Source organism: Eptatretus burgeri, chromosome 3, assembly GCF_056783735.1.
Source record: "Eptatretus burgeri isolate ZD-2024b chromosome 3, Ebu_testis_v1, whole genome shotgun sequence".
Classification (NCBI taxonomy): Eukaryota; Metazoa; Chordata; class Myxini; order Myxiniformes; family Myxinidae; genus Eptatretus; species Eptatretus burgeri.
The window spans coordinates 116,183,834-116,211,333 of record NC_140963.1 but is presented as its reverse complement, the minus strand read 5'-3'; the positions used below and the strand labels follow the sequence as shown (position 1 = coordinate 116,211,333).

Sequence of the window (27,500 nt, the reverse complement as noted above, 5' to 3'; positions counted from 1 at the left end):
AGCAATGCCCAACAGAAAAGACAAAAACGAGAGGACTGGTTTACTTTTATAATTCCCCCCGATTCCATAAATAAAGACTGGAAAGGAAAAAACAAAATTAAATTTATAGAAAAGCTGTTGAAGGAAGAGAAAGAGGGGTACCAATCTCTTACATTCAATGAAAACGTGGGCAACATTTTCAATCAAATCACAAAAAGGACAAGAAATTAGAACAGAAGAATTAAACTTATGGAGTAATGTCTGTGTGACCAGGGCTTGATGTGCTCGTCTCCAATTCAGGTCTCCAGTTCGCCCAAGAGTTGGAGAACTATACATTTTGTTCCACACTGGAGTTAAAAAAGCTCCAGCGGGTAAGGTCTCATTCCACCGATTTTTCAACAGTTTTATAAAACCAGGTATACATGCTTCCAGACATATGTTGTAGATAGCCATTTTCCCCATGACGTGAAGCACACCAATATCCTCTAAGTTTGAGGAGAACACACCCTCTTGTTTTTTTGAGGCAATTTGAAGTTCAGGGAAATAGAGACGTGAGTCTACCACTTCATCCACCCCAGTCCACCCGATGTTTTGTCCATGAAAGGTTTGAATTACTGCTTTCAAGACATTTTCCACAATACGAGCAGAACGAACACCAGTTTTTAATGAAAGTGAGCTTACAGGTAGCCAGGCGTTCAAGGATGGATGCAACAGGTCTCGCACTCTGTTTATTCCAACACTGGTGAAACAATGCATAAACAACCTGGAGGTTGAAATTCCAGAGAATAAAGGATTCCGAACTAATGGCTCATGTACAAACTTTTGGGCATCGTATGATACCTCTAAATGTTGCACTCTGAGGACTTGCCAAGCATTCAAAAGGCTCTGATGAAAACTGGGGAGCTGAGACATGTCAAGGTGTTGCAGGTCGATGAGGAAAAGTTCACGGTCATATTTCAGACCTTCCACTTTCTGCAAACAGGCGTTTGTGAGAGGTCGCCAAGGAACACACTCACTGTACAGTAGGCGCTTGATCATGGAAATCCGGAATGCCATTATCCGACTTGGAATATGCATCAGATTTTGACCACCCATATTTCGGGGTCTGCAGACCACTTCTGGGCCCAGCCAATGGTGGCCACCCCAGAAAAAAATCAGTCAGAACCCTCTGAATGCCTGTGATCAAGTATCTCGGAGGTTCGAGTGGGATAACTATTATATGCCAAATAAATGGAACCACCAGGTTGTTTATGATTGACACCCGTGTCTTAAGCGAGAGAAGTTGGTACAATCTTCTCCACCTTGCCAGTTTCAATTTAATTTTTGCCAGGAAGTTCTCCCAATTTTTTTGTTCATACGCTTCAATTCCTAGAAATAAGCCTAAATATTTAAACCCCTCACTACTCCACTGTATTCCTCCTGGTAAAACAGGCAGGGACGAGGAAGGCAATCTGGGGCCCACCCAGAAAGCTACACTTTTTTTTCCAATTTACCCTTGCAGTAGAAGCAAGCTCAAACTGGGTAAGGCAACGAGAGACCTCAGAAACATCTTTTTGATTTGCAATAGCAACACAAATATCATCAGCATAAGCTGAAACGACGACTTTGGAGTTTTGTGAAAGAGAGACTCCTAACACTGAGTTCCGAAGTAAAACTAATAAAGGTTCAACGGATAGATTGTAGAGCATGCCTGATGGCGCACAGCCCTGACGGATGCCTCGCTGAAAGGGGAAGGGGTAACAAAGACTATTATTAACCTTCAGCAGGCAAGATGCATTTTTGTACAATAACTTAACATAATCAATAAATTTTTCCCCAAACCCTGTTCTCCTTAATACATCAAACAAAAAAGAATGGTTAACACTGTCAAAAGCTTTTTCTTGATCTAAAAGTAATAAACCAAAACCAGGAGATGTAGTTCGACCAAGACTGATCAAGTCTCTCACCAAAAAAATATTATCGTATATGGAACGTTCTGGAACACAGTATGATTGATCAGTGCCAATCAAGAAAGAGATGGCTTCCTTTAGACGGGTTGCAAGTGCTTTTGACAATATTTTATAGTCCGTGTTGAGGAGTGACACAGGCCGCCAATTTTCGGTCTCATGTAGATTTCCTTTCTTCGGAAGGAGACACAAAACTGCCCTCCGGCAGCACAATGGCAATTCACCTTGTTCAACACTCTCCTGAAAGACCTCAAGAACAGTAGGGCCTAGAATGTCCCAGAAAGTCTTATAAAATTCAGCCGGAAGGCCGTCTAGTCCAGGGGCTTTCCCATCCTTGCTATCCTTGAGCGCAGCAGTAAGTTCTCCAAGAGAAATGCCAGGCTCAAGCAATTGTTGTTGGTCTTCAGACAGAGAAGGGAGCTGTTCAAGCATCGCATTCCTATTCTCCTCATTCACAGCTCTTTTTGCGAAGAGTTTACAAAAATCGTCTTGTAGTTCATGCTTGATATCACTCTGGGAGGTCAACAAATCACCACCAGAAGAGTGCAAAGCATGGATTTGTTGAGAGGTCTTGACCATTTTTTCCAAATTGAAGAACCCTTTGTTTGGTGTGTCAAGTTGGATTTTTTCGTTCCGCAGTCGGACGAATGCACCGGCCGCCCGCTCTTTCACCATTTCAGCCAGAAGGGTCCTTTTCTCCGACAACTGCTGGAAATTCACGCTAGACAATCCAGCTTTCTGCTCACAGATAAGTATATCGTTTTTTAAAGCAGATATCACACCAAAAGCATTGTATGTGCTGTAAGAGCAGTATTGTTGGCAAAACATTTGATTTGGGACTTTGTGCAGTCCCACCATTGTCTTAAGTTCAAATATGAACCCTTTTGTGACTCGCATTTTTCCCATACCATTTTAAAAGCTTCTATAAAATGTGCACTTTGTAAAAGTTTCAAATTAAAAGTCCAATATGCACTTCCACAGACACGATGAGGAAAGCCACACACCATAACAATCATGTGATGATCGGAAAAACCAGACGGCCTTATATACGAGTTCTTAACAATGTTTACCATTTCATGATTAACATAAAATCTGTCGAGGCGAGCCATCGTCAAAACATTTCTTGATGCACAAACCCATGTATACTGATGGATATTACGGTTTTGTACCCGCCACACATCCACCAGTTTAAACTTTTTGACAAGCTGTGCCAAAGGCCTTGCACTGGGTGGATGAGGCTCACAAGTGTTCCGATCAAGTTGTGGGTCGAGGGTGAAGTTGTAGTCACCCCCCCAGACACAGCAACATGGTTAAGTCAATGGTGCTTACAAACTCTGCCAACTTGTACAGAAAGGCACCTCTTTCAGAGTTAGCACTAGGACAGTAAACATTTGTCATGCAAATCTTTAGGTTACTACTGACAAATTGCACAGACAGTAAGTAACCTTTGCAAATTTCCTTACAAGTTATCTCTGAAGGCTGAAGTCGAGGATGCAACACTATTGCCACACCAGCCTTGGCCTCAACAAGAGCACTCGAGAAAAAAAGACAACTTTTAAAGATTTTACACCACTCATCCTCAGTAGAGTGATTTGCATGCGTCTCCTGTAGCATTAACACATCAATTTTTTTCAGTTTGGAAGAGCTGAAATACCTGGAGGCAACGCACACAACTGCGGTCCCCATTGATGTTCAGAGATGCTACTTTTATCTCCATTCAGTTAGTTATTCTTGAAGCTCTTTACCAGCCCGAGTAACACATTTCCTTAACCTTTGGACCTGAGGTTCTGACATGTTAGCCTGAGAAGGATCACGAATCATACTCCTTGCAGTTTTAATGAAATCGTGTAAATTCGGGAAGTAATCTTTGATTTTTACGTTTCTTTTCCTGAATGTCTCATCCAGGAATTTAATCACATTTTCTTGCGACACTAAGGTTGTGTTGTTTCCCCATTCATCCTCTTGAGAGCTTAAAGCACTAAAATGTGGGGTATAAGAGGTTTCATCTGAATGAAGTGCTTCATCTATAACCTCTCCTATTACTTGTGGAAACCTTACTTTTGGCTCAACAGAAAGTTTTTCTCTGTTTACGGACCCCTCCGAATTTGCCTTGTCCATGTCCTTCCCCTCTATAACCCTTACATCATCATCTGTGAGGGAGGGGTTGACATTTAACTCACAGGGATTTTCCCCTTTATCTATTTCTCCATCACTGTCAGACATAGCTGTTAACTCGTCTGAACAAGTTTGGCTAACAGGACAAACGCTTAAAACATCCTGAGATGCCTCACTGTTCTCTGTGTCCCACTCGGAGTCGGCCAGTGGAGCAAGCGAAGTCTCCACACCCGTAAGCTCCACACCCAAAACACGTCATAACCTCTGAGTTGGCATACATTTTGTATTCAAACCCATCGATTTTTACACTGAGTACAACATTCAGTGTTTTTTCATTTTCAGGTAGTATCATATAAACCACTCTTTTAAAGGACATGACGTGTTTAAATTTATCACTAACATGACGTATCGGCACCATTGAGATTCTCGACACAACCTTACCGAACTTGTTTAACTGGTTACACAAGTCCTGGTTCCTTATAAATGGTGGAATATTATTAAAATTAACTTTAACTGTTGGGGCCTGTAAAGCAAACACAGAGCGGTAAGTGTTCGGTTCGATAAACAGGCCATGCTCAACCACCGTGGCGACCATGTGTTCCTCCGACACAAACACTACAAACTTCTTATTCATGCGAGAAGCAGCACGAATATTACGTAAACCGACGATGTTACCGATGGCTGAAAGCACATCGTGAAGTTCCACCTCACTGGGAGGGAAGAAAAAAACAGCGTTTTTATGGGTTAGTGACTCGAACATCTCGACACGGAAACGTTCACCCGCCATTCTAACTCAAGAAAACAGGTTAGTAAACTTTATCGGGAGAAATAAGGCGATTTCACAAACACCAAGAAATCAACGATTAAAGTTGAGAATGAACAAAAGAACACGGTCGCAGTGATTGAGAAAAACCTCCCCCGGCGGCCATGACAGGCTTTCGGCCTACGATTTTCTCGACACAAGACCGTGGGCTCTCTCTCTTTCTTCTCCAGACAGGAAGGAAAAATAACACGGGAAAAGTCCACAAGTAGAAAACGAACACATGGGAAAAGTGGAAACAACAAACAGCACAGCAGAGGAGGGGTACTCACGACACGAAGCAAGGAGCGGCCATAACAGTATACAACGAACAAACAGCCAGCAGGGGGCGAGAGAGAGAGAGAGAGAGAGAGAGAGAGAGAGAGAGAGAGAGAGAGAGAGAGAGAGAGAGAGAGAGAGAGAGAGAGAGAGAGAGAGAGAGAGAGAGAGAGAGAGAGAGAGAGAGAGGTGGGGAGAGAGAGAGAGAGAGAGAGGTGGGGAGAGAGAGAGAGAGAGAGAGAGGTGGGGAGAGAGAGAGAGAGAGAGAGGTGGGGAGAGAGAGAGAGAGAGAGAGAGGTGGGGAGAGAGAGAGAGAGAGAGAGAGGTGGGGGAGAGAGAGAGAGAGAGGTGGGGGAGAGAGAGAGAGAGAGGTGGGGGAGAGAGAGAGAGAGAGGTGGGGGAGAGAGAGAGAGAGAGGAGGGGGGGAGAGAGACAGAGAGGGGGGAAGAGAGAGGGAGAGGGAGGTGGGGGAGAGAGAGAGGTGGGGGACAGAGAGAGAGAGAGAGGTGGGAGAGAGAGAGAGAGAGAGGTGGGGGAGAGAGAGAGAGAGGTGGGGGAGAGAGAGAGAGAGAGGTGGGGGAGAGAGAGAGAGAGAGAGGTGGGGGAGAGAGAGAGGTGGGGGAGAGAGAGAGGTGGGGGAGAGAGAGAGAGGTGGGGGAGAGAGAGAGAGAGAGGTGGGGGAGAGAGAGAGAGAGGTGGGGGAGAGAGAGAGGTGAGAGAGAGAGAGAGAGAGGTGGGGGAGAGAGAGAGAGAGAGGTGGGGAGAGAGAGAGAGAGGTGGGGGAGAGAGAGAGAGAGATGGGGGAGAGAGAGAGAGGTGGGGGGAGAGAGAGAGAGGTGGGGGAGAGAGAGAGAGAAGTGGGGGAGAGAGAGAGAGGTGGGGGAGAGAGAGAGAGGTGGGGGAGAGAGAGAGAGAGGTGGGGGAGAGAGAGAGAGAGAGGTGGGGAAGAGAGAGAGAGAGATGGGGGAGAGAGAGAGAGAGAGAGGTGGGGAGAGAGAGAGAGAGAGAGAGAGAGAGAGAGAGAGAGAGAGAGAGAGAGAGAGAGAGAGAGAGAGAGAGAGAGAGAGAGAGAGAGAGAGAGAGAGAGAGAGGAAGAGTGGGAGAGTGGGAGAGTGGGAGAGTGGGAGAGTGGGAGAGTGGGAGAGTGGGAGAGTGGGAGAGTGGGAGAGTGGGAGAGTGGGAGAGTGGGAGAGTGGGAGAGTGGGAGAGTGGGAGAGTGGGAGAGTGGGAGAGAGAGAGAGAGAGAGAGAGAGAGAGAGAGAGAGAGAGAGAGAGAGAGAGAGAGAGAGAGAGAGAGAGAGAGAGAGAGAGAGAGAGAGAGAGAGAGAGAGAGAGAGAGAGAGAGAGAGAGAGAGAGAGAGAGACAGACACACCTGTCTTTACGGCTAACCTGAATAATATGCAGAAATCACAAATGGGAATACTTGTGGAAAGCTTAATTACTGGCAGAACTTCCGTCTTAATGCCTCTATTTGGACAGACGTACTGCAAGCACATATTCACATTTTGATCAATTGCTGCTGGACTGAATGTAGAACAATGTTTAACAAGAGCTGGAATTGCTTTGCAATCCATGCCCCCTATCGATGTGATTTTTCTAAGGCCAAAAAGGGCCTAACTGTGAAAAATTGACGAAACGCCCTGAAACTCGAACTTGTTCTGTAACTCATCATAATAAATCCATGTACCAAGTTTCAGTTGAATGTGTGAAAGGGTATTGGAAAAAGTCTGAAAAATCACAGGTGGGACGGACAGACGGACAGCAAACTTAGAGTTCCCTCTGGTGATAGGGGACTAATGAAGCAAAAACATTATCTACCCAACAGACAAATGTTGATATGCTTAGCAGTCTGAATGCAAATAAAACGGGTAATTCGGTGATTGGCTAACCATGGCATGCTCTTCAGGGAGGGAGGTGATCAGATTCATAAAAGTCGAGATACTTTCATACATCCGGCAAAAGATTGGCAGAGGCAGTTTAACATAAATGGATGTAAAGTGCAGGGATGGGGATGAATAATGAAAATAGAGATTACATGATGCAAGCAGCAATCTTGGAGTGTGTTTCACAGGGGAAGGTTCTGGAGATGGTCATACGTATGGGGGGGGGGGGGTATACAGACAGCACAGTGCTAGTCAGTTATAGGTAAAGCTAGTCGGGTTTTTGCCTGTATTCATATGGGGGAAAAATGATTAGTTCACCTGGAACATAATTCCTAGGAGCTTGTTGGATGGCGCGTCATCCACCAGTCAGTCTGTCTGTCCGTCCGTCTGTCTGTCCATCCACAAATACTTACAAAAACTTCTCTGAAACTACACATACCATTTCGGTGAAACTTTACCACGACATTCATCACCGTGTGTGTACCAAAATGTGTTCATGGCATGAAAAAAATTGATTGCGGTCTGAGGGGGTCTATGTGGGGGGGGGGGGGTTGCCCCCCCCCTAAAGAGGTATTGCTTTCTTCTCAGAAACTACACAAACAATTTTTGTCAGCAATATCCAGTGGTATTGCCCCTATTTTTTTTTTCTTGTATAAGGGATATTGAAGGAAGGTTAAATGTTTAAATAATAAGATGAAGGAGCATGAAACTATTTAAGATGGCAAGGAGTATGATATAGTTGCAGAGAGTGAGACATGATTTAATAAGGAGAGAAATTGGAAGACAGGACTAGAAGGTGACAAGATGTATAGGTGTGATAGCAAAGGTCTGATATAGTTGCAGTAAGTGAGACATGGTTTAATGAGGATAGAAATTGGGAGACAGGTCTGGAAGGCTGTAAGATGTACAGATGTGATAAGAAAGGTAAAACAGGAGGAGATGTGGTAATCTTGGTAAAAGACTGACGGCATTGTATCGAGAGGCGGGTTACCCTAAGGATGGAATTAATGTAATGGATTGGGTGTGAAAGAGATCACAGATTGTAAGAATAATAAGATACTCGAGGTTGCTTTTATAGAACTCTTAGTGTGCAGGAGTGATGATCCTGAAAAGAGCCCTCGAAAAAAAAAAACTTTGAGAACAACAAAACTTCAGAGCTTGGCCATGAATTGTGACCCCTTCCCAAAACTGAGGTGGGTACAGTACTTCGCGACGTGGGAGGACTCCGTTCCACCTTCTGAAACCCGCATATAGAGATAACAACCAATGACACACACACACACACACACACACACACACACACACACACACACACACACACACACACACACACACACACACACACACACACACACACACACACACACACACACACACACACACACACACAGCAAGTTAGGGGATTAGATTGTGACAGGTGGAGAGCGAAAGATTAACCGATGCCTTTATTTTCTCAATCTAATGCAATGCCCTGCAAGATCAACTTGATCCTTGGCCGAAGGGAACAGAACGCAAGGTAAAGCTGGTGCTTGTGGATAAATCCATCATGTCAAAGGGATTCAATGCCCGATGACAACCACAATCTGTTCCTGAGCCAAATGAGGGCCTATGTCAGCGAAAAAGCACATCACACGTGTTCTCAATGATCGGACGGGAAAGCAAGGAGACTGTGCCGAGCGTTCTTTGGTTTGGACGGACTGTTTGCTAACGTCGTCGTTAAACGTGCTAACCAGCTACCGATGCTGGGATGAACGAAGGCAGAGCTAGTGGAGTTAACAACAGACATCGACAACCCGCCATGCATTCAACACGATAAAAAGGTTCTATGCATTGGAACAACACAAATTAACTCAGAATCCCACGGAGTCCAGCACGTACCAAATAAATTGAATCATTTCAGCATTTATGAGAACAAGCTGATTTGTGTTGTGTCAGCTGACAAAGCAGCTTTGCCTTGACTGGAGGCAGGACTAATAGCCATGGCTTTAAAGAAAACGATACAATTAAAAGTTGTTGCTGCATCTGCTGTGCTCTCACACAGCTTTGCTGTCTTTTTAAACCCAAGCAGAGACAATCAACTGAATAATGACAGAAGAGCTAGGTCTAACAATAGCGAGTCAAGCTTGCACATAATACTCCCTGAAATTTTATTTTCAAGCCTCAAATCTATTTTTAGAAGTCAAAGTGCAAACAGAAGAATCAAGTGATGCAGTGAAGATACAAGGGATATTTACATGCACAAATAAGGTGAAACATAGACAGGTACACTTAGAGACTGAGTTTCCTCCTCCAGCATCCCCCATGAATGCAAAGAGATTCATTTTTCAAAGCGTAAATATCAAGATCCGGTTGGAGTATTCCTTTACTAGGTTATGAATTTGTATGATTATTTGCTGGACGATCAGTTTCTATGCCTGCCTAATTAGTTCGTCATTGAAATTAACACATGCTAGACAAATGCGCTGCTGCGGCCGGTAAATTTGCAAAGACTTGTTTGGACAAGCGAATAAAATCCGGCGTAAATGTTTATTATTGCCTTTATAATTCCTATCCTGTCAGTATGAGCCATTAAATTCTTCCTAATATCCTAATGAGCATTTTTTGAAAACTTTATTGTCTTGCATCAAGGAAGTTACTTCTTGCTATGAATTACATGCTTTTGGCAGTCTGTAAGGTGAGAATCACAAGCTATTGGCAGTCTGTAAGGCCATCTTCCTTCAGAAATGCTTCAGAAATGTCATACCAGAGATTTGGTACGTGCTGCTTCCTTGCTTGATGCTCATCATTTGAAAGGATAGAACACGGACAATCCCCATCATTGAGTATCCATTTGGAGGACGAAATTCATCCTTAGTTTTCCCACTGAGTGGGAGAGAAAAACGACGTCACACAAAGACGGCATCGATAGTACCCAGAGTGCTCTGAGAAATGATGAAAGCTACCCAAAGCTCAGTGGCTGTTGTTGTCTGAAGTCTCATGTATTTGTCTTCATGTTTGTATGTGTGTACAATTTGTGTTCCACCTCTTCCATAAACCATAAACCTCTTCCATAAACCAAAATCTCAGGAAGAAAAAGATGATTCTAATTTGGAATTTAGCCAGGATGCCAAAAATAACTTGACTGTTTGAGAAGGACACGGTGGACACCCACCAACTATTGCTTGCAGACGGGACACCAAATTTAACTTCAATCTGAGGGACGGTGCACACATTGATGTAATACCCTGCTTGAGAAACACCAGGGTGACATTTTACAGCTGGGTTGAGATTCAAACCCAGCCGAGGCAGCTGAGTGGTAAATGTGGAGACCTTGACATAATTCTCCCAGCCCTTATGTGGATAAATAAATATGCAGACATTAACAACAAAGTTTGTGGTTAAGCTAATAGAGAAGAAAACAAATGATTTCTCAATATTGAGGAGCAATTGGCTGGTTTGCTGTGATTGTGTGGTTTCTCATACACAAACTCAGCCTGACACCTCGAACAGTGGCATAACTTTCCACAGTTAAAAGGACAATTGCGTCTTTCAAATCAGTCCAAACAACTCGGTATCTCGATTATATTTTCTTGAAAGATGCAGAAACTTCTGAGGATGGTGAATGGCATTGTGGTGAATCAAGGTGATGAATAATAGGTTGAAATAGTGTATAATGCACAGCTGAGTTCAGAGCTCTCTCTCTCTCTCTCTCTCATATATATATATATATATATATATATATATATATATATATATATATATATATATATATATATATATATATATATATATATATATATATATATATATATATATATATATCCTTGGACATTCGACACTGTCTGTCTCCCCTCTCAGATCGCCAAGCTTTCTGCCAAGGTCACCTTCATTCCCAGCTCTTTGATTTCTTCCACTCATGCAGTCAGCACGTAGCCCTCAGTAGAATCCGATCTCGAGTATTAGAGGCTGGAGTTCTCCAAGGCAGCATCTTGGGCCCAGTCTCGTTGCTCATATAATTAAATGACCTCTCTAATGCCCTGGATAACCTTTTAACCTTCATAGATGACTCCACTTTCTGCTGTATTGCACCTCATTCCAAGGAAAAGACTGCAACAGCTGTTTCCCTCTCTGCTGTCTTGGAAAGAATGAGATGCTGGTCTGACAAGTGGAATATGTAATTCACTCTGGAAAAATCTCACACTCTCACCCCGTTTCTCGGGAAGAATAATCTAATAACCACCCCCCCACCCCCTCCCACGATATATTTCCACAATCAACCAATGGAAGACGTTCCGTCTCTTCAATATCTGGGCTTCATTATCAGTCGAGACCTTTCCTGGGAAGACAATGTTCTAAGCCTGCTTCCAAGGCCAGCCGCATTCTGAGCATCCTCCAATACACCAAGTCCTTGCATGGTGAATCAGAACTACTCATAAAGGTCTTTGTCCGTAGTTTCATGAATACTGCTCTCCCCTCGGAATAGGTGCCCTCACTTTTCACCACTATCCCGCATGCTGTGGAATCCAAAACGTTCAATAACATTGGAATTTACCCCAAAGAATATCATTTGGCTTTCTCCGAAAGCACCATCTGGAAGCCTCCCCATCTACTTTCTCAACAATTATCTTGAGGAAGTTCAGTCATTCAAACTCCTGGGTCTCACTATCAGCCATGATCTTTCTTGGGCAAACCACGTTTAAAAGTTGGCCTCCAAAACTAGTTGCCGACTGGGCATCCTCTATCATATAAAGTCCTTCCTTGGCACACCTGAACTCCTTTCCACCTACAAGGCGTTATCTGCAGGTTGATGGAGTACTGTGCTCCCCTCTGGGCTGGCTCCCCTGCCTCACATCTTGCTCAGCTTGATGCCATGGAAACCAAGGCCTTCAAGATTATTGGAATCTCCAGTGATGAAGCTAATGCTTCAGTCACATTTGGCACGGCGGCTGTAGGGTCTAAAAAATCTCCGGCTACTAGCAATTATAGGGCGGCCGCAGTATTTCCACGGTTACACAATGTAGCAGTCACATGTTGTTATTTTTCGGGGAGCCGCACGGGGTATTTAGAAATTGTGGAGACTGAAAACGTGGGGGTGCCGTACGGTCTTTGATTTGATGTCGCACGGTGACCTTAGGACGTCCCTGTGGCGGCCATATAATTATCAAGGCAGACGCAAGGTAGCCTCAAGGTGCCCGCAAGGCAACGGCAGGGCGGCCCTAAGGCGAACGTGGAAACAGTGCGGCCGCAGTAATTTTTTGGGGGTTGGCAAAATTCATTTTTCATTGATAAGAGCCTACGGAAAACGCACGGATAACGCAAGCCCACCGTACGCCGTACGTACGGTCGACGTGGAACACATCTACGTCATGGCTACGGCTTGTCGAATTTCTACGGCCAACCTAGAAATGAAAAAAGTTATAACTCCGCGCTTTAATTCCACGCACACCCCTACGGCCTGTAAAATATAGCCATACGGCGTAGGGCCACCCTGAGGCCACCTCAGAAACTGCGGCCGCCGCACGTTTCTGTCAATTCAGGGGGGGGTACGACCGCCGTATCCTAGCGGTAGAGCAAATGTGACTCATGCTTAAGACAATGGGTCATCGCAGACAGGTCGGTGTCTCTCTCCGTCTTCTCCTTTCTGGTCTTGAACACTCTGCTCTTTCCCTGATCTGTTCCCCACCCCTCCTGGTTTCTGCAGGGTGCACATGGTCCACCATCAATCCCCTTCAGGTGAAAGTCACAAAATCCAGAACCACTGCTCACCTCCATTAATTTATTTCTCATTTTCCCCACTTATGGGACCAACTTTCACATTCTCTTCAATCTCATTCTCCCTTCCAAATCTTTAAGACAGCTCTGCACCACCATATTAGATCATCCCCAATTCAAAACCATTATATTTTATCCTCTGGTTAACCCCCTCCCCCACCACCACCACCACCCAAAATCCCTCCTTCTAAATTTCCAGTTTTCTCTCCTGAAAATTTCCTTCCACACATCTTGTTCACCCCATGCATCCTTTCCAGCTCCTCATTCCTCCCCACACCCATTGTTTATCCAAATCTGCTTCTATATTGGAATTCAACTTTGCTGTTGGTATGTTTTATATCTTTTTTTGCATTCCATGTTGAGGCTCATGTAAGAGCTAACACAAAGAACATACAACAAGGCAGGAGACAAGAGGGGTGGGAGAGGGAAGCACAAAATAGTGGGGAACAAAGACAATAGGAGAAGGATCTGTGGAAGGGAGGGGATGGGGTGGGGTACTCAGGGTAAACAAGATGATATGACAGGGACTTTCAGGAAGGAAAGCAGGGAATTTGAAGGAAGTGGGTTTGGGGTGGATTAGCGGGGGTAGAAAAGATTGTGGTTTTGGATGGGGAAAGATATGAGGTGGTGGTGAACAGCTGTTTTGAAGACCTGGAGGGAGGATTGGGATTGAAGAGAGTGTGGGAGTTTGTTCCAGAGATGGGAAAAAAGAGGAATGAAGAAAGAGTGAAGGTGAGCAGTCATTCTTGATTTTGGCAGTTTCACCAGAAGGAGTTTTCTGGTGGACCTTGAGTGCCCTGCAGAAATATAGGGGGGACAGATCAGAGATAGAGCAGTGGGGGGGGGGCAAGGCTGGAGAGGAGACGGTAGAAAACAGAAACACCACCGACTTGCTTCCGGTGAGAGAGTGAGAGAGACTCAAAGACTCAGCTTCATCACGGGAGATATCAATGATCCTAAAAGCCTTGGTTTCCACAGCATGAAGTCGAGCTTGGAGTGAGGCAGGAGCACCGGTACAGAAGGAACAGCAGTACTCAAACTGCAGATGAAAGCTTTGTCAGTGGTTAGAAGCTCAGGTGTGCCAAGGAAGGACTTTGTACGACATAGGATTCCCATGCATGTTTCCCCCATGATCTCAACTGTTCCTTTTGTTCTGTTGTGTCCTGATCCCTTCATTGTACCAATTATAGCTCTTCCATTAGCCTCAACTCTGTGTACCAAAAAAAAGCTGAAGCTCAAAGCCGACTGTTGTCCTACCACAAAAATGTTGGTGGCCTCTGTTTATCTCTGCCAACGAAGGCAGACGGAGGTCATGTTTTCATCCCTGCCTGTTAGTATGTCTGTGAGCAGGATATCTCAAAAATGTATGGATGGATTTTGACAAAATTTGGTGGACAGGTTGCGTGTGTGACAAGGACGAATATATTCGATTTTGATGAAGATCCAGATGCATACTAGAAATTTTAAAGTGATTCTTCACTATTGTGAGATCAGGCCAAAAACGATAAATAGCACAATATCTCAAAACGTTGTGGACAGATGACAAAATTGATAGAAGAGTTTGGTAGGTGACAATAACAAGCCGATTAGATTTTGGTTCAGGTCTGGATGCAGATCCGGCCTATCAGTGTGATACAAAACATTGACTGCTCAGCTTGGCGGAGGTATGGGCTCAACTGCATGCTGTTCTCATTTCTACAGTCTCTATTCCGGTCTTGCTCCCTCTGCTCTTTCAACTTTCTGACTCTCCTCATCCTCTCCAGGACACAACTTGCTCTTCCAGAAACTTCCTCTTTGTTAAACTTCCAAAATCGAGATGTACTGCTTACCTCTACATTTTTGTCCATCTTTTCTCCCACTTGCAGAACTGCATTCCTTAGGTGATGTAGTTATGAAGGTATTGTTCTTCCCTTCAGCAATGAGCATTCAGTGAGGAACAAGTCTCTTCCCTTCAGTGCTTCAAGGTAGCAGCGCACTACCATCTCATGTCATTTTCCATCTCTACCCGTGATCTTTTCGACCACTATTACCCCCTCCTTTCCAAGCTCTCTTACTCACAGGTTAAAATGTTCTTCCCTCTCCTCATTCCTTCCATAATTACTTATCTTGCTTGTTATGCCCACTGTCTGCAAGTTGCCTTTCTTCCCTCTGCCACATTATCTTCCTGCTACCTCGACTCCGTGTCTAGTAAGAAAAGTAAGATTTAGTAAGAAAAGGCTGTGTCTGATTGAATGGATTAAAGTGTGGCCTCAACTGATGCAATTTCAAAACAAACGTTCAGTTGGTCATTTGTTTTATGTACGGAACTGTGGAGTTTTTGAGACATTAAATGACACAGAAAAATAAATGAATGATTGTAAATGGAGAAACCAACTCGTGACCTCTTGAATTGCTTCGACATTTCCTTGCAAGTCTTAACCTGTTGGATGTGCATTGCAGACTGTATCCACTGCAGCTGACAGATGTGCATATTCTAAAGAAAAACAAACCCAAGATAGCTCTTGCAACTACACCAGTGTTTTATAATTTTTGCCAATTTAAGACCTGTCAAGCTGAGAGGCGAGATACTTTCTCACCACGCCTCACCACGATATGATGCAACAAAGGCTTTCCCGATGCAACACCTCCAATCTCGCTGATCGATGAAGGAAAACATGATAACGGGGTTTGCCCGTGACAATTTATTTGATGTGCAACTGAAGGTTATTTCTCGCGTGCTCCTAATTGTGTTTGGAGTCTTAATCCGTGGGCCGTTTTCTTGCTTGAAATCGCATGGATATCGAGGGGAATAAATAATAACGTACAGTAGTTCGTTCTCAATCTTCACTATGGAATTGGCCATTGCACTTTGGCTCCAAACATTGTCACGGTATTTGAACCTGCTGCAGTCAAGGAGCAGGAAGAAAACAAACCATTCAATAAAACAAACATCAACTAAAATATTGCGGTCATGGTTACAAAAATACGGGCGATGCATAAAATTTGCACATCAACACTTAAGCAGCGTGCAGATGTTTGAGCATGCTGAGTCAACATGACAAGCAATTGCAGTTATTTAATTGGAAGTTTGTTCAGGCATTCAACACGGCGTTTGTCCAAGGATGAAAAACCCCTTGGGGAGGGCGGAAAATGAAGTCGTTACAACCTCCGTCGTGTGACTTTTAATCCCTTTGGTGAGTTTGGTTGAGATTCGATGAGTGCATCATGATTGTTACACTGACAGACAGACAGAGAGACAGACAGACACCAAATGGCATATTTTAGTATGATGGATAAAATGATCTCTTATGCTAATGATTCCAATAAAATATCTTTTGTGTTTAACGTAACAAAGGAATATCGACATTATTTATGACGTTTTAATTAATTATTTTTTTTCAGTGTCAGGAAAGAAGAAAATGCATTAAAATCTCCGTTAAAATATCAGTAGCAGTGGCAGTGCAGCATCGTCATACACAGCCAGTTCAAAGCATGAAAACATGCCACGATGATAAATCCCTCCATCCAATGGGACCATACTCTGTGTAGAGCGTTGGTGCAGCCTCAGCAGTCTCCTTGGCTATTGGACACAATCCTGGACAGGTCGCCACTCCGACACAGCACACCAGCATGCTGGACTCATTTTTCCGACCTCGGAAGGACGACAGGCCGAGTTAACCCCACCTGGTATTAATTCAACAGCTGAGTGGGATTTGAACTCGGGACCCTTGGATCCAAAGCCCACCACCCTAACCATTAAGCCAATACCAGGCATACAGTGATAAATGGAAAAAGTCTGGAAAAATATAGACTTTATTAAATCCTTCACTTCTATCAAGCTTTGATGGATGTATCATTTCCAAGAAAAGCTAGATATGAAATTTGGAGGAAGCAAAGAATTGACGACAATAATTATACAATATTAACATGACAGAATTTATAGCAAAGTACTGTTTGGTTTCATGACAGTCTACTGAAGTACCTCTTTGTAAACAATGTTCAGTGTCGCATGGCCTGGAACTCCAGGACTTCGTGGCACCGCAACTTTTAAATTCTGAGAATGACCCACTCATGATGTTGTGCCATTGAGTTCTCTGGAACAAAACATACCTTCTTCCAACCAAATCACTGCTCTGTTCAGAGTCTGCCCTTGGGATTTGTGATAGTGCCACAATTTGCATATCATTCACACAAATGGTGAAGTAATGAGCATGGATTTCTGTCATTGGAACAGTGGCCGACAAAATTATTCACCCTCCCTCCAAAGTTTTCACATTTTGATGCCACCTGAGCTTATTTTCATGAGCCTTTCAAATAAAACCTAATATATGGAGTCTTCACAAACTACTCCAAAGTGATAAAGCTAAAAAATGCGGAGAAAATATGAATAAGTTTTATTAACAGAGAAAATCAGGTGATTCTCAGTTATGTAAGGATTCAACCCCTTTGCCGAATTACCCCAAAATCACTTCAGGAGCAAATTATATGTTTAAAAGTTTACAAAATAAGTGTAATATGTTTCACCTGTATGTAATCAGTGGTTTAACTTTAAAATTAAACTCCCCCAATTAGCAAAGGACTTTTAAGGTGAAACTCACTTGGTCAACCAACAAGGCAAACATGAAGACCAAGGAGTTTTCCAAAGAAGTCAGACATAAAGTGGTGGAGAAGCATCTTTCAGGAAAGGGTTATCAGAAGATTTCAAAGTCACTCATTATCCCTTTGAGTCACTCACGGTGAAATCCAACATTAAGAAGTGGAAGACATATCATACCACCCAGACTCTACCCAGATCAGCTCACCCATCCAAGCTCAGCAGCCAGGCAAGCAGGAAACTGGTTTGGGATGTTATTGTAAATCCAACAATGACTTTGCAAGATCTACATGGCTCCATGTCTGAGATGGGGGTCAGTGCTCATCAATCACCAATATTCCGTTCCCTTCACAAAGCTGGCCTCTATGGACAGGTGGCAAGAAGGAAGCCATGACTGAAAAAGATGCATCGAAAAGCTCATATGAAGTTTGCGAAAAAGCATCTTGATGATACTGCAGCCATGTGGAGTAAAGTTTTGTCGTTGGATAAGACAAGAATTGAACTTTTTCATCGAATTTCAAAGCTTAATACAGACATAAACAGAGACATTTTGAAGGACAATACCATAAAAAAACGACAAAGCTTTTCGTTGTGCTCTCTTCAGGTGAAATTCACACAAAGTGAGTGAGTAATGATGAAGAACAGTCTAATAGACACCTGTCAACGAAGTCAATACTGATTGGACGTTCTCTACTGATGCATCATCTCCCAACGGTCGAGGTGGGAGGAGCCTGTTCAGTGTTCAGCTCTCCAATTGGAGGTTGCAGAGGCTGAGGCGGAGCCCCTAAGAGGAGGAGATTGAGCCCATACTTTGTGCAGAGCATAGGTGCTGCTTAAGCAGTCTCCTTGGCTATTGGGAACAATCCTGGATGGGTCACCACTCCGACACGGTATACCAGCATGCTGGTACTCATTTTTCCGACCTCGGAAGGATGACAGGCTGAGTTAATCCCACCTGGTATTAATTCAACAGCTGAGCAGGATTTGAACTCAGGACCCCAGGATCCAAAGCCCGTCACCCTAACCATTAAGCCAACACCAGGCATGGGGCCGCAAAGGCTGTTGTGGAATCCTCTTCATAACCATCCGAGATCGTGAGATGAGTTCGTGTTCCTCTTCTTCTTTGCACAAATAAGCAAAGCGAGTGAACAAACTCTTTTTGCTGACAGAACATAGGGTCCATGGAATAGATAAATGTCACTTCTAGGATTCGGAGATGCGTTATACTTCGTTCTTTACTCAATATAATAAATGCATCCACATTATAATGTTCAGCACAGTTAGCATTCTCAATCAAATGCTGTCCAATAGCAGATACACATGATGTTGGGATTGATGCTGGGACCTTCCTACAAACATGTACTGACTGTATTCGTGTACCAATTGTGTTTTTCCTGATGGATAAAGGGGCATGCTGTTTGATTCTGTCAGTCAGAGTCTGGGTAGTTCTGCCTATATACCGAGCACCACATCGGCACTTGAACTCATAAATGATATTGCTAAGTTTTGCGGCAGGCAGAACATCCTTCTTAATCGCATGAATCAGATGTCGAGAGGTGAAAATCTCTCTTGGACGAACAGCCAGATACGTGTTTGAGACACATCTTTTGATTTGTTCTTCATATCTTTGCGACATTTTCCCTTTCCAAGGAATCTTGGTGTAGACCGGGCACTTTTCAGGACCCATCTTCTGTTCATCTGTGGCAGTGAGGAATTTGTGCAAAAACCTCCTGATGATATGCTCAGGATATCCATTCTCACTGAGGATGCTGGCAAGTTTGTCCATCTCTGTCTGAAGCTTGGAGTTGGAACATATCCTCTGAGCTTGACTCACTAATACATTGATCAAACCAATCTTGTATCTCGTTGAACTAAAAGAGTCCCATCGAGTATACTAGCCAGTGAAAGGGGGCTTTCTTTAGATGGACGTCGTAAATGAAGATGCAGATCTCTCTATGAGGACGTCCAGAAAGGGTAAGCAACCAGAACGTTCCAATTCCGCCGTGAACTTGAGGGCAGGATGAAGAGAATTCAATTCATTCAAGAAGCGGTCACAGACTTCACGAGATTCAAACAGGCAAAATATGTCATTCACATATCTGTAGTACACGATGGGGGATTGAGTTACCTGCAACTTGGTCAACTTCTGCAGTTCTTGATAGCCAACAAAGATGTTTGCTAATGTTGGGCCCCAAGGAGAGCCCATGGGCACCCCATCAATTTGGATGAACATAATGTTATTAAAGCTAAACTCGACATCTCTTGTAGCCATGTTCATCAATTCGACGAAGACAGATTCAGAAATGGGCGGATGCTCAAGTTCCATGTGATAAAGCAAATGTGCGCATATTTCGATGGTATCTGTCAAAGGGACATTTGTAAACAGGCCATCAATGTCAAAAGAACACATTACATTCTCCAAACCAGAAGGACACATCTCCCTTATGGCATCAGCAAAAATGAAAGAATCTTTGATGACAAACCTGGAGACCTACTGTTTATGTCTATATTAAAGTTTTGTAGTACCAAGCATCTTTTTAAATTCAGTGTTACGTCTGGTGCAAGGATAACACTGCACATCACCCAGTGAACACCATCCATACTGTCAAGCATGGTGGTGGCAGCATCATGTGATTGGGGTTGCTTTTCATCAACAGGACTGGCAAGCTTGTCAGGAGAGAAGAGACAAAGGATGATGCAAATTACAGGCTCTTTCATGAAAACCTGCTTGAGTCAGCCATGAATCTGAAACTGGAGAAGAGATTCACATTTCAGCAGAACAATGATCCGAAGCACAAAGCCAAAGCCACACTGGATGGCTGAATGAAGAAGAAAATGAATGTTCTTGAATGGCCCTGTCGAATTCCTGACTTGAACCCAATTGAACATTTATGGTGAGACTTGAAGATTGCAGTCCATTGACGAACGCCATCAAACTTGGCAGAACGAGAGCAATTTTCACGTGTGGATTGGGAAAATATTTCACCATCTCACTCTGCAAAGCTGGTAGAGAGAGATCTCCCCAAAAGGACTCGTAGCAGCCATTGCTGTAAAAGGTGTTTCCACAAAGTACTGACCAAAGGGGTGAATACTTTTGTAGGCCACTGTAAATGTACAAATTTAACATTATTACGAATTCCTAATATTTATTCGTTTAGTATTGTATATTTATGTTTTTAGGTAATTATTACCGTTAATATATATATATATATATATATATATATATATATATATATATATATGTAATCATTCTCATGCCCCCGAACATAGCGCATATACCGAGAATTAGCGTGTGGAAAAAGTACGTCAATGGCCTGATAAAAAAGTGTGATCACATTCGGGTTAGATGACATTAAAAAAAATTAGCACCTGAACCCTCTTGCATGCCAGAAACTCCTCTATTCGTCATGTTCTCCAACATCCAAGTGAGATTTTTGACTAAATATCCCATTTAGTGCGAAAGGAATTCACGATTATGGTCAACATCTATATATTACTAAAGCTCTCATCTTGTATGTATGTATGTATGTATGTATGTATGTATGTTCCCGAAATACAGGCAAAACGGCACACGATAGCGCAAAATTTTTCGGGCCACCTTACTCACCATTCTCCTGCGGTGTGCAGTATCAAGTTTCGTTCAAATCGGACAACGAGAAAAAAATTATTAAAAAATCAATTCTTGATTCAGTCAAGTACTCTTCGGGAGAATTTGATCAATGCAAACAACCTCAGTGGTATAGTTCACTGGAGCTATCTTTTTTTTTCTTTAAAAAAAAAAGAATTTTTAAAAAATCAACCGTTGGGTTCCCGGGTCATCTCGTATATTATATCGGAAATGGTGTTGCACGGCTGTTTGGACGAGTGGTTAAAGACCATTTTCACTCTACTGGAATGAATTTGATACAAAAGGGTGGAAGGGAACAAAATTTATAGACATTCAAAAGCATGGCCTTCCATAAAAGGCTGGACATGGCAGGGGTTAAGGGGGGGGGGGGGTGAATGGAAGTAGGAGATGGCATGAAGATAGCAGAGAGTTGTAACATTGAAGCAGTGGATGAAAGAAAGAAAGGGACAAAGGAATTCAGGTTATGAATAAATGTGGACATGGAAAGGTTTAGCTAAAAATAGACTTCCCATCCAAGGATGAACTGTGCTCAATAAAAGTTTCTGGATGAACGTGTCCATCCTGGTAGAGCTGGGGAAGGGTAGATGGCTAAAAGGTCAGGGAAGGCAAGACCGGATGAGAGATAGTACAAGATCAAAAAGACCACAAAGTAAGCCATATGCAACACCTACTTGGCGGGTTATAGGGAAGTAACGCTTGCTGTCCTGTATGTATTTCGGTTGTGAATGTCCTGTATGTGTGTTGGTAACATGCCATAATTGCTTGCTGAGAGATCAAATGGGATATCTTCTTCTTTCGTACACAGGATAGGTCTGTGGGTAGCATCATTTGCTGGGGTGCAGGTGTGCCGCTGGTGCTGTGTCTTTATGTAAGCTGGAGCATGAATTTGCAATTTATTCAGGGTGACGGAGACAGCTCACCTGCTCTTCACGAAGGACACCTTGGGATCTTTAATATCCACCAATTAATGTTGGCCGATAGCACGCCTAGTTTAACATCCATCCGAGGGATGGCTCACACATTGATGCCTTGCCCTGCTGCGAGACACCAGGGTGTCAGTTTATAGTGAGGACACAAAATAATACACTGATAAATTAATTGGAAGTGGACATTATGGCTCGTGTTAGTTTCCATAATAACCTGAACAGTAACCCTAACACCAACAGCATGAGCTTGATGACCTAAATCATGGCCTCCTCTTACGTCTACAATTATTTCTTTTTAAATCCTTGTATAAACTAGACATAGCACATCTACCATGAAGAAGGATATGACAGAACCAAATGGGTTATTTCCATAGTTGGTGGTGAAGATGTGCTCGTTCAAACCACCACAATATTTTGCCATTTCTCCACATTTTCTTTTCCTGCTGATCTGTGCCCTCTGTCTGCCTGTGACTTTTTTGTCCGCATTTATTTTCTTGCTGCTGTCATGTCTGTTTGTTTGCATGCTTCTTGTCCACTTGCCTTCTTCTGGCTCAATGTGTTGCGCTTGTTGTCCTGCATGTCTGTGCATCTCACTCCTTCTGTAATCTCACTGTGTACAAAAACCCGTGACATTTGCAATGTCAGATTAGTGCCTGGAAATTAACTACTTTCATATTGTATCTCTATTTATACATTTGCGGTGTACTTACACGATTCCTGGAGTATCTTTCCTCAAATTGAGCTGGACTTGAGCAAGAACTATTCAAAGTCAGCTTTGACAAGGCTTCCAGATCAAGCCAAGTAAAGATCGTCCCTGGGTTTGGAGGACTGTTATGCCATTACAACTTCCGTCACTTTTAGCTTTCAACGAAGTCATCTAATTTACGTCAAAAAACGTCATCTGATGCCCTTTCTCATGCAGCCATTTGGCTGCAGTGTGCATGTTTGGAAGGCTGCTGAAAACACGAGCATTGCTTGCGACCGTCGCATGTCACATGCTGCCGAAGCTTCCTTTTATTTGACGATGCACTCCAAAGCATTCGGGCAAAGATTTTTTTTGCCAATTGCTATAACCAGTCTTACTGATATTGTATTTGCATTTTCACCAATGATCAAGTAACTGCATCTTTTACGTCACCAAAAAATTGTGAAAATAAACAGCCAGATTGAAATCCTACGATGTGGAACCATCCACCATTATTCTGATGTCCCACAGAAGATTATCTACAGAGCAGCTCTCTTTTGCTATTGAGTACGTGTGTCAAAGGAAAGTGCAGTGATGATAAATCGATAGTTTTCGTCACCTTTCAAAGTTCTTGTTTAGAAAACTAACCTAGCAGCAAGGATCAAGGAAGAGGGTCAACTCTCACAGCACTGTAACTTTCATATGTGGACTTTGGCAGCCTTTTAAGCATCCAGAATGTTCCAATGCCAGCTAGGAGTCAATACCTGATGCAGACAAGGAACTACAGCATTTAGCAGAAGCACGTATAATTATTCACAAGCCTTAACAAATATATATTTTTAATAAACAAAGTTGGATATCCTAACATTTGGCTGTAACAAATTCAACTTGCCCTGTTCATTTCCTTTGCAGACGTGACTTGCTTCTTTCTTGCAAAAAAGTGCAGTTTACATTCGAAGAAAATTACACTGAAAGTGATCACTTCTAACCATGATATCAGTGGATACAGAGTTGTCAGAATGAACACAGGTTTTTTGAGTTCAAGACAGTTGGAGTTCATGACAATTTGAGATCAGTAAAACCTCACATCTCGGTCCGTGAAACATGATCGTGGAAAATGATAGTGGATACTTTGGGCCCTGGGAGGACAAAACCATCGAATTTCGACCATCTTGTGATGGTAGAAATTCGAAATTACAATAACTGTGTGTTGTTGCATCTCACCTGTAGACCTGTTGATGTTGGGAGGCAAAGCTTCTGCTGGAACAAAATGCTTAGGGTGTGATTTTGTTGCTCTAAATCCCCAACGCGAGTTCTCAATCGCACGCACTCTTCTCGTAAATCCTGCACAGGGTAATGCACACACATTGTACGATTAGAGGTAAGAAGGTGAATCCTCAGACATGTCAGTGGAGGGAAACAAAAATGGGACAAACATTTTACAAAAAGAAAAAAAAAGAATCCAAATCAAAAAAGGGGGGAATTAAAAAAATATTATGCCACGTCCAAAAAACCTCGATTGATATAATGGCATTACCAGAAAAAAAGAAAATAAAAACTGGCCAATTTGAAAAAAATGCGGAAACCGTCCAATTAGGATAAATCCGGCATGTTTGAACACTGGACGTGACTCAAAATATATGTCTAGTTTGAGACTTGATGATGCTTCCAACATTGTATTGGTATAATTTCATCTTAAATCATTTTGCACTTTCAGATTATTGCTCCTTGCTGTGTTTCTTGAATGGCTGGTATCGTTACCGACAGTTGGACTCGATGATCAATGGATAAACCCAATAATAAGTCAAACACCATTTGAGGAGGTTTCGTCAAATTATCAAATAGTTGCATAATATGGAATAGTGGAGCATGGCATATAGCGTAGGACTTACATCCAAGCAGATACCACTCTAACTATTTCCCAACAAGCCAGATATAGCCAGGTGACAACAGGTGATGAGGCAGTGCAGCTACAGAAAAAACAAAAAGTATTTATAATAATAAATGGAGTTTTTCCATGTTACCCAACTATTCCATGATTCTTCAATTATGATCATTGAAAGTTTTCCAACAACTGTAAACTATATTTATGAATGTATACACGTATTGTAATGTTAGACCGTGTGGTGGACACATGGTCAAATCTTCCACCCAGACGATCACCAATTTAGTGACAGATTGTCCTCAGAGAAGGATTTCTATGCTGTCCGCCAGGAAAGCTGAACAGATCTTTGCTTCAGTTGCCGATGTACAGAACCTCCAATGAGATCTGTCGTTTATGGCAATTTCTGCATTTAAAAAGTACTGGACAGAGCGTGAAATGCTGGGGAAAATGTACCACAATTTTACAAGTTGACAATTTTACAAATATTTGACAAAAAACACAATTTTACACAAGTCTCCTTAACAAGACCTTTTTGCCAAATGTATAATGGCCGCAAGTTTATCGTGCACCACGGTTATAATTGCCAAATTGTGAACCATGCACAAGGCGAACACTCCAATGGTGGTAAACAGGTTTAATAATGATAAGCAATGGGGGCTAAGGAGAAGAAGAGGATAATGCAGGTTTGTTTTGTTGTCTAAAATAGGAAATGCATCTTTGAGAAACTATTCAAAAACAAATTTTTTTTTGAGTAAAAATTTTTTTGAGGATTTTTTTTCAGTAAAATATACAGTTTTGTTTTCACCAAGTTCTTAAATATTCTCATAATTTCCTGTGGAACTTCATCCTCCCAGATATATTTGGCAGATTCTGGTGAATATACTTGTAAACAAGGACAAAAATACATGAAATGTCATAGCCCCCGTGGTTTTAGTAATTTTGCTGTATGGAGTCAAAAGGACTAGCCCACATTTACAAGAATTATATGTTTGCGCAATTGACTTGAGTGGTCAGGTGACATGGAAGATTGCATATGATTGGGCTATTCGGTCATGAATATTAATGATGCGAGTCACGTAGTTATTTTGTGCAAGATTGTTGGTCACATGACATGTATGATGTTTTTGAAAGGGAATGAAAATTTCGCACAGAAGGGAATCAATGTTCAGATATTTTTGGGGAGACAAACTGAATTACACAAATTAACATTAAATAATATTTCTTACTTACGCCACCGAAGGTGAAGGAGGTTATGTTTTCACCCCTTTCTGTCTGTCTATTTATTACTTGCAAAATCGAAGATTTTTCAAGTATATTGGTCAGCCGGTTTTGTTATTCTGTCTGTCTGTTTGTCTGTTTGTCTGTTTATCACCTTCAGGTCACAATTCTCAACTGATCATCATGAAACTTTACTGAGTTGTAGAGGTAGTCTCAACTGAGAAGAAGATAATTTTAAAATTATCATTTTTCATCTGATTGACTTGAAAATTAAGCAGCAATTGCATAGTACGCTACTGAATTGGGAAACAAACTATTTTTGAGGTCAATTCAAGGGAAAACTTCTAAAATCATCAATTTTCAACTGAAAAATCGTCAATTTACATTTTCTTAACTTGTAAGTTCAACAGGATTTGCAGAGTTCATCACTGAATTGGGAAAACAACGTTTTTTGAAATGAAAACGTGAAAGGTGAACTAAAGGTCAAACTACTACAATAATCAAATTTCATCTGAAAAATTGTCGATTTTCATGTGATTAAAGTGAAAATTAACCAACAATTGCATAGTGCTTCACTGAATTTTGAAACGAACTATTTTTGAGGTCAAAATGTCGAAGGTCAACTCAAGGTCAGACTTCTAAAATCAACAATTTCATCCGATTGATGTATCCATGGCAACCTTTGGAAAAGGGGGGGGGTGGATTTTGCAAGTATCGTGCTTTGCACGACGCCTTTTTCTTGTTTGTTTGGCTGTTTGTTTATTTGTGTGCAGGATATCTCAAAAAGTTGTGGATGGATTCTGATGAAATTTGGCAGGCAGGTTGGGTGTATGACAAGGACAAAGTGATTAGATTTTGTTGAAGATCTGGATCTGGATGCAGTTACGAGAATTTTTTAAGAGTTTCTTCACCTTTGAGAAATAGGGCAAAAACGATAAATGGCACGATATCTCAAAAAGTTGCAAACGGATTCGCACAAAACTTGGTGGACACATTGGATGTGTGAGAAGGACAAATTATTTCAATTTTGGGGAAGATCCCAAACCGGATCCAGTTCTGATTATTTTTTTTTGTGATTCTTTACCATTGAGAGGTTGGGCAAAACCGATATATACTGTATCACAATATTTCAAAAAGTTGTGGACGGATTCAGACAAAATTTGGTGGAGAGGTTGGGTATGTGACTGGGATGAATTGTTTGGATTTTGGTGAAGATCCGAATCCGGATCCGGATACGAGAAGTGATTCTTCACCATTGAAAGATGGAGCAAAAAACGATATATATATATATATATATATATATATATATATATATATATATATCATTATATTTAAAAAATGTATAGGGCCCAGTATGTTCTGGTGGATCAGGCATTATGTAGCGGAGGTACGCGCTCCACTAAGTGCCTTTCTAGTTCATGTATAAAATAAATTCTATAACTATAGACAATAGAAAATAAGATCGGTCAATGTATGTCCGAGAAATGGTTGAGGACGTTTTAAACATCGGGTTTTTACAACTAAAATGGTTGCCAGTCGGCCATCTTTGATCGAATCGCAAAACAAAATGATGTGCATCTGATAAACCATCATTTGCTGTCTTTTTGCCAAGTTTGAACAAAACCGGTCCAGACATCTACGAGATATGGCTGTAGATGGACGCACAGATGTACGGACCCATGGACGGATGAGACCTAATCCAAAAGCCCCTTTTTAAGGAGACTGCTTAAGCAGCACCAATGCTCTGCACAGAGTATGGTACCAATCTCTATCTCTTTATCTCTCTCTCTCTTTCTTTTAGCCACGTTGCGTAGAGAACGCTGGTTCGAAGA

The 27,500-nt window shown here is 42.3% G+C and overlaps 1 protein-coding gene across 4 annotated transcripts in view; it reads right to left on the bottom strand.

Moving 5' to 3' along the window:
* Positions 1-27,500, bottom strand: part of LOC147030789 (uncharacterized) — a 682,768-nt gene that overhangs the window by 121,993 nt on the left and 533,275 nt on the right. For all 4 annotated transcript variants that reach the window (XM_085875201.1, XM_085875200.1, XM_085875199.1 and 1 more), the window contains exon 9: positions 23,790-23,909. In XM_085875201.1, coding sequence (XP_085731327.1) covers positions 23,790-23,909 — 120 coding nt within the window. The remainder of the gene's footprint in view (positions 1-23,789; positions 23,910-27,500) is intronic.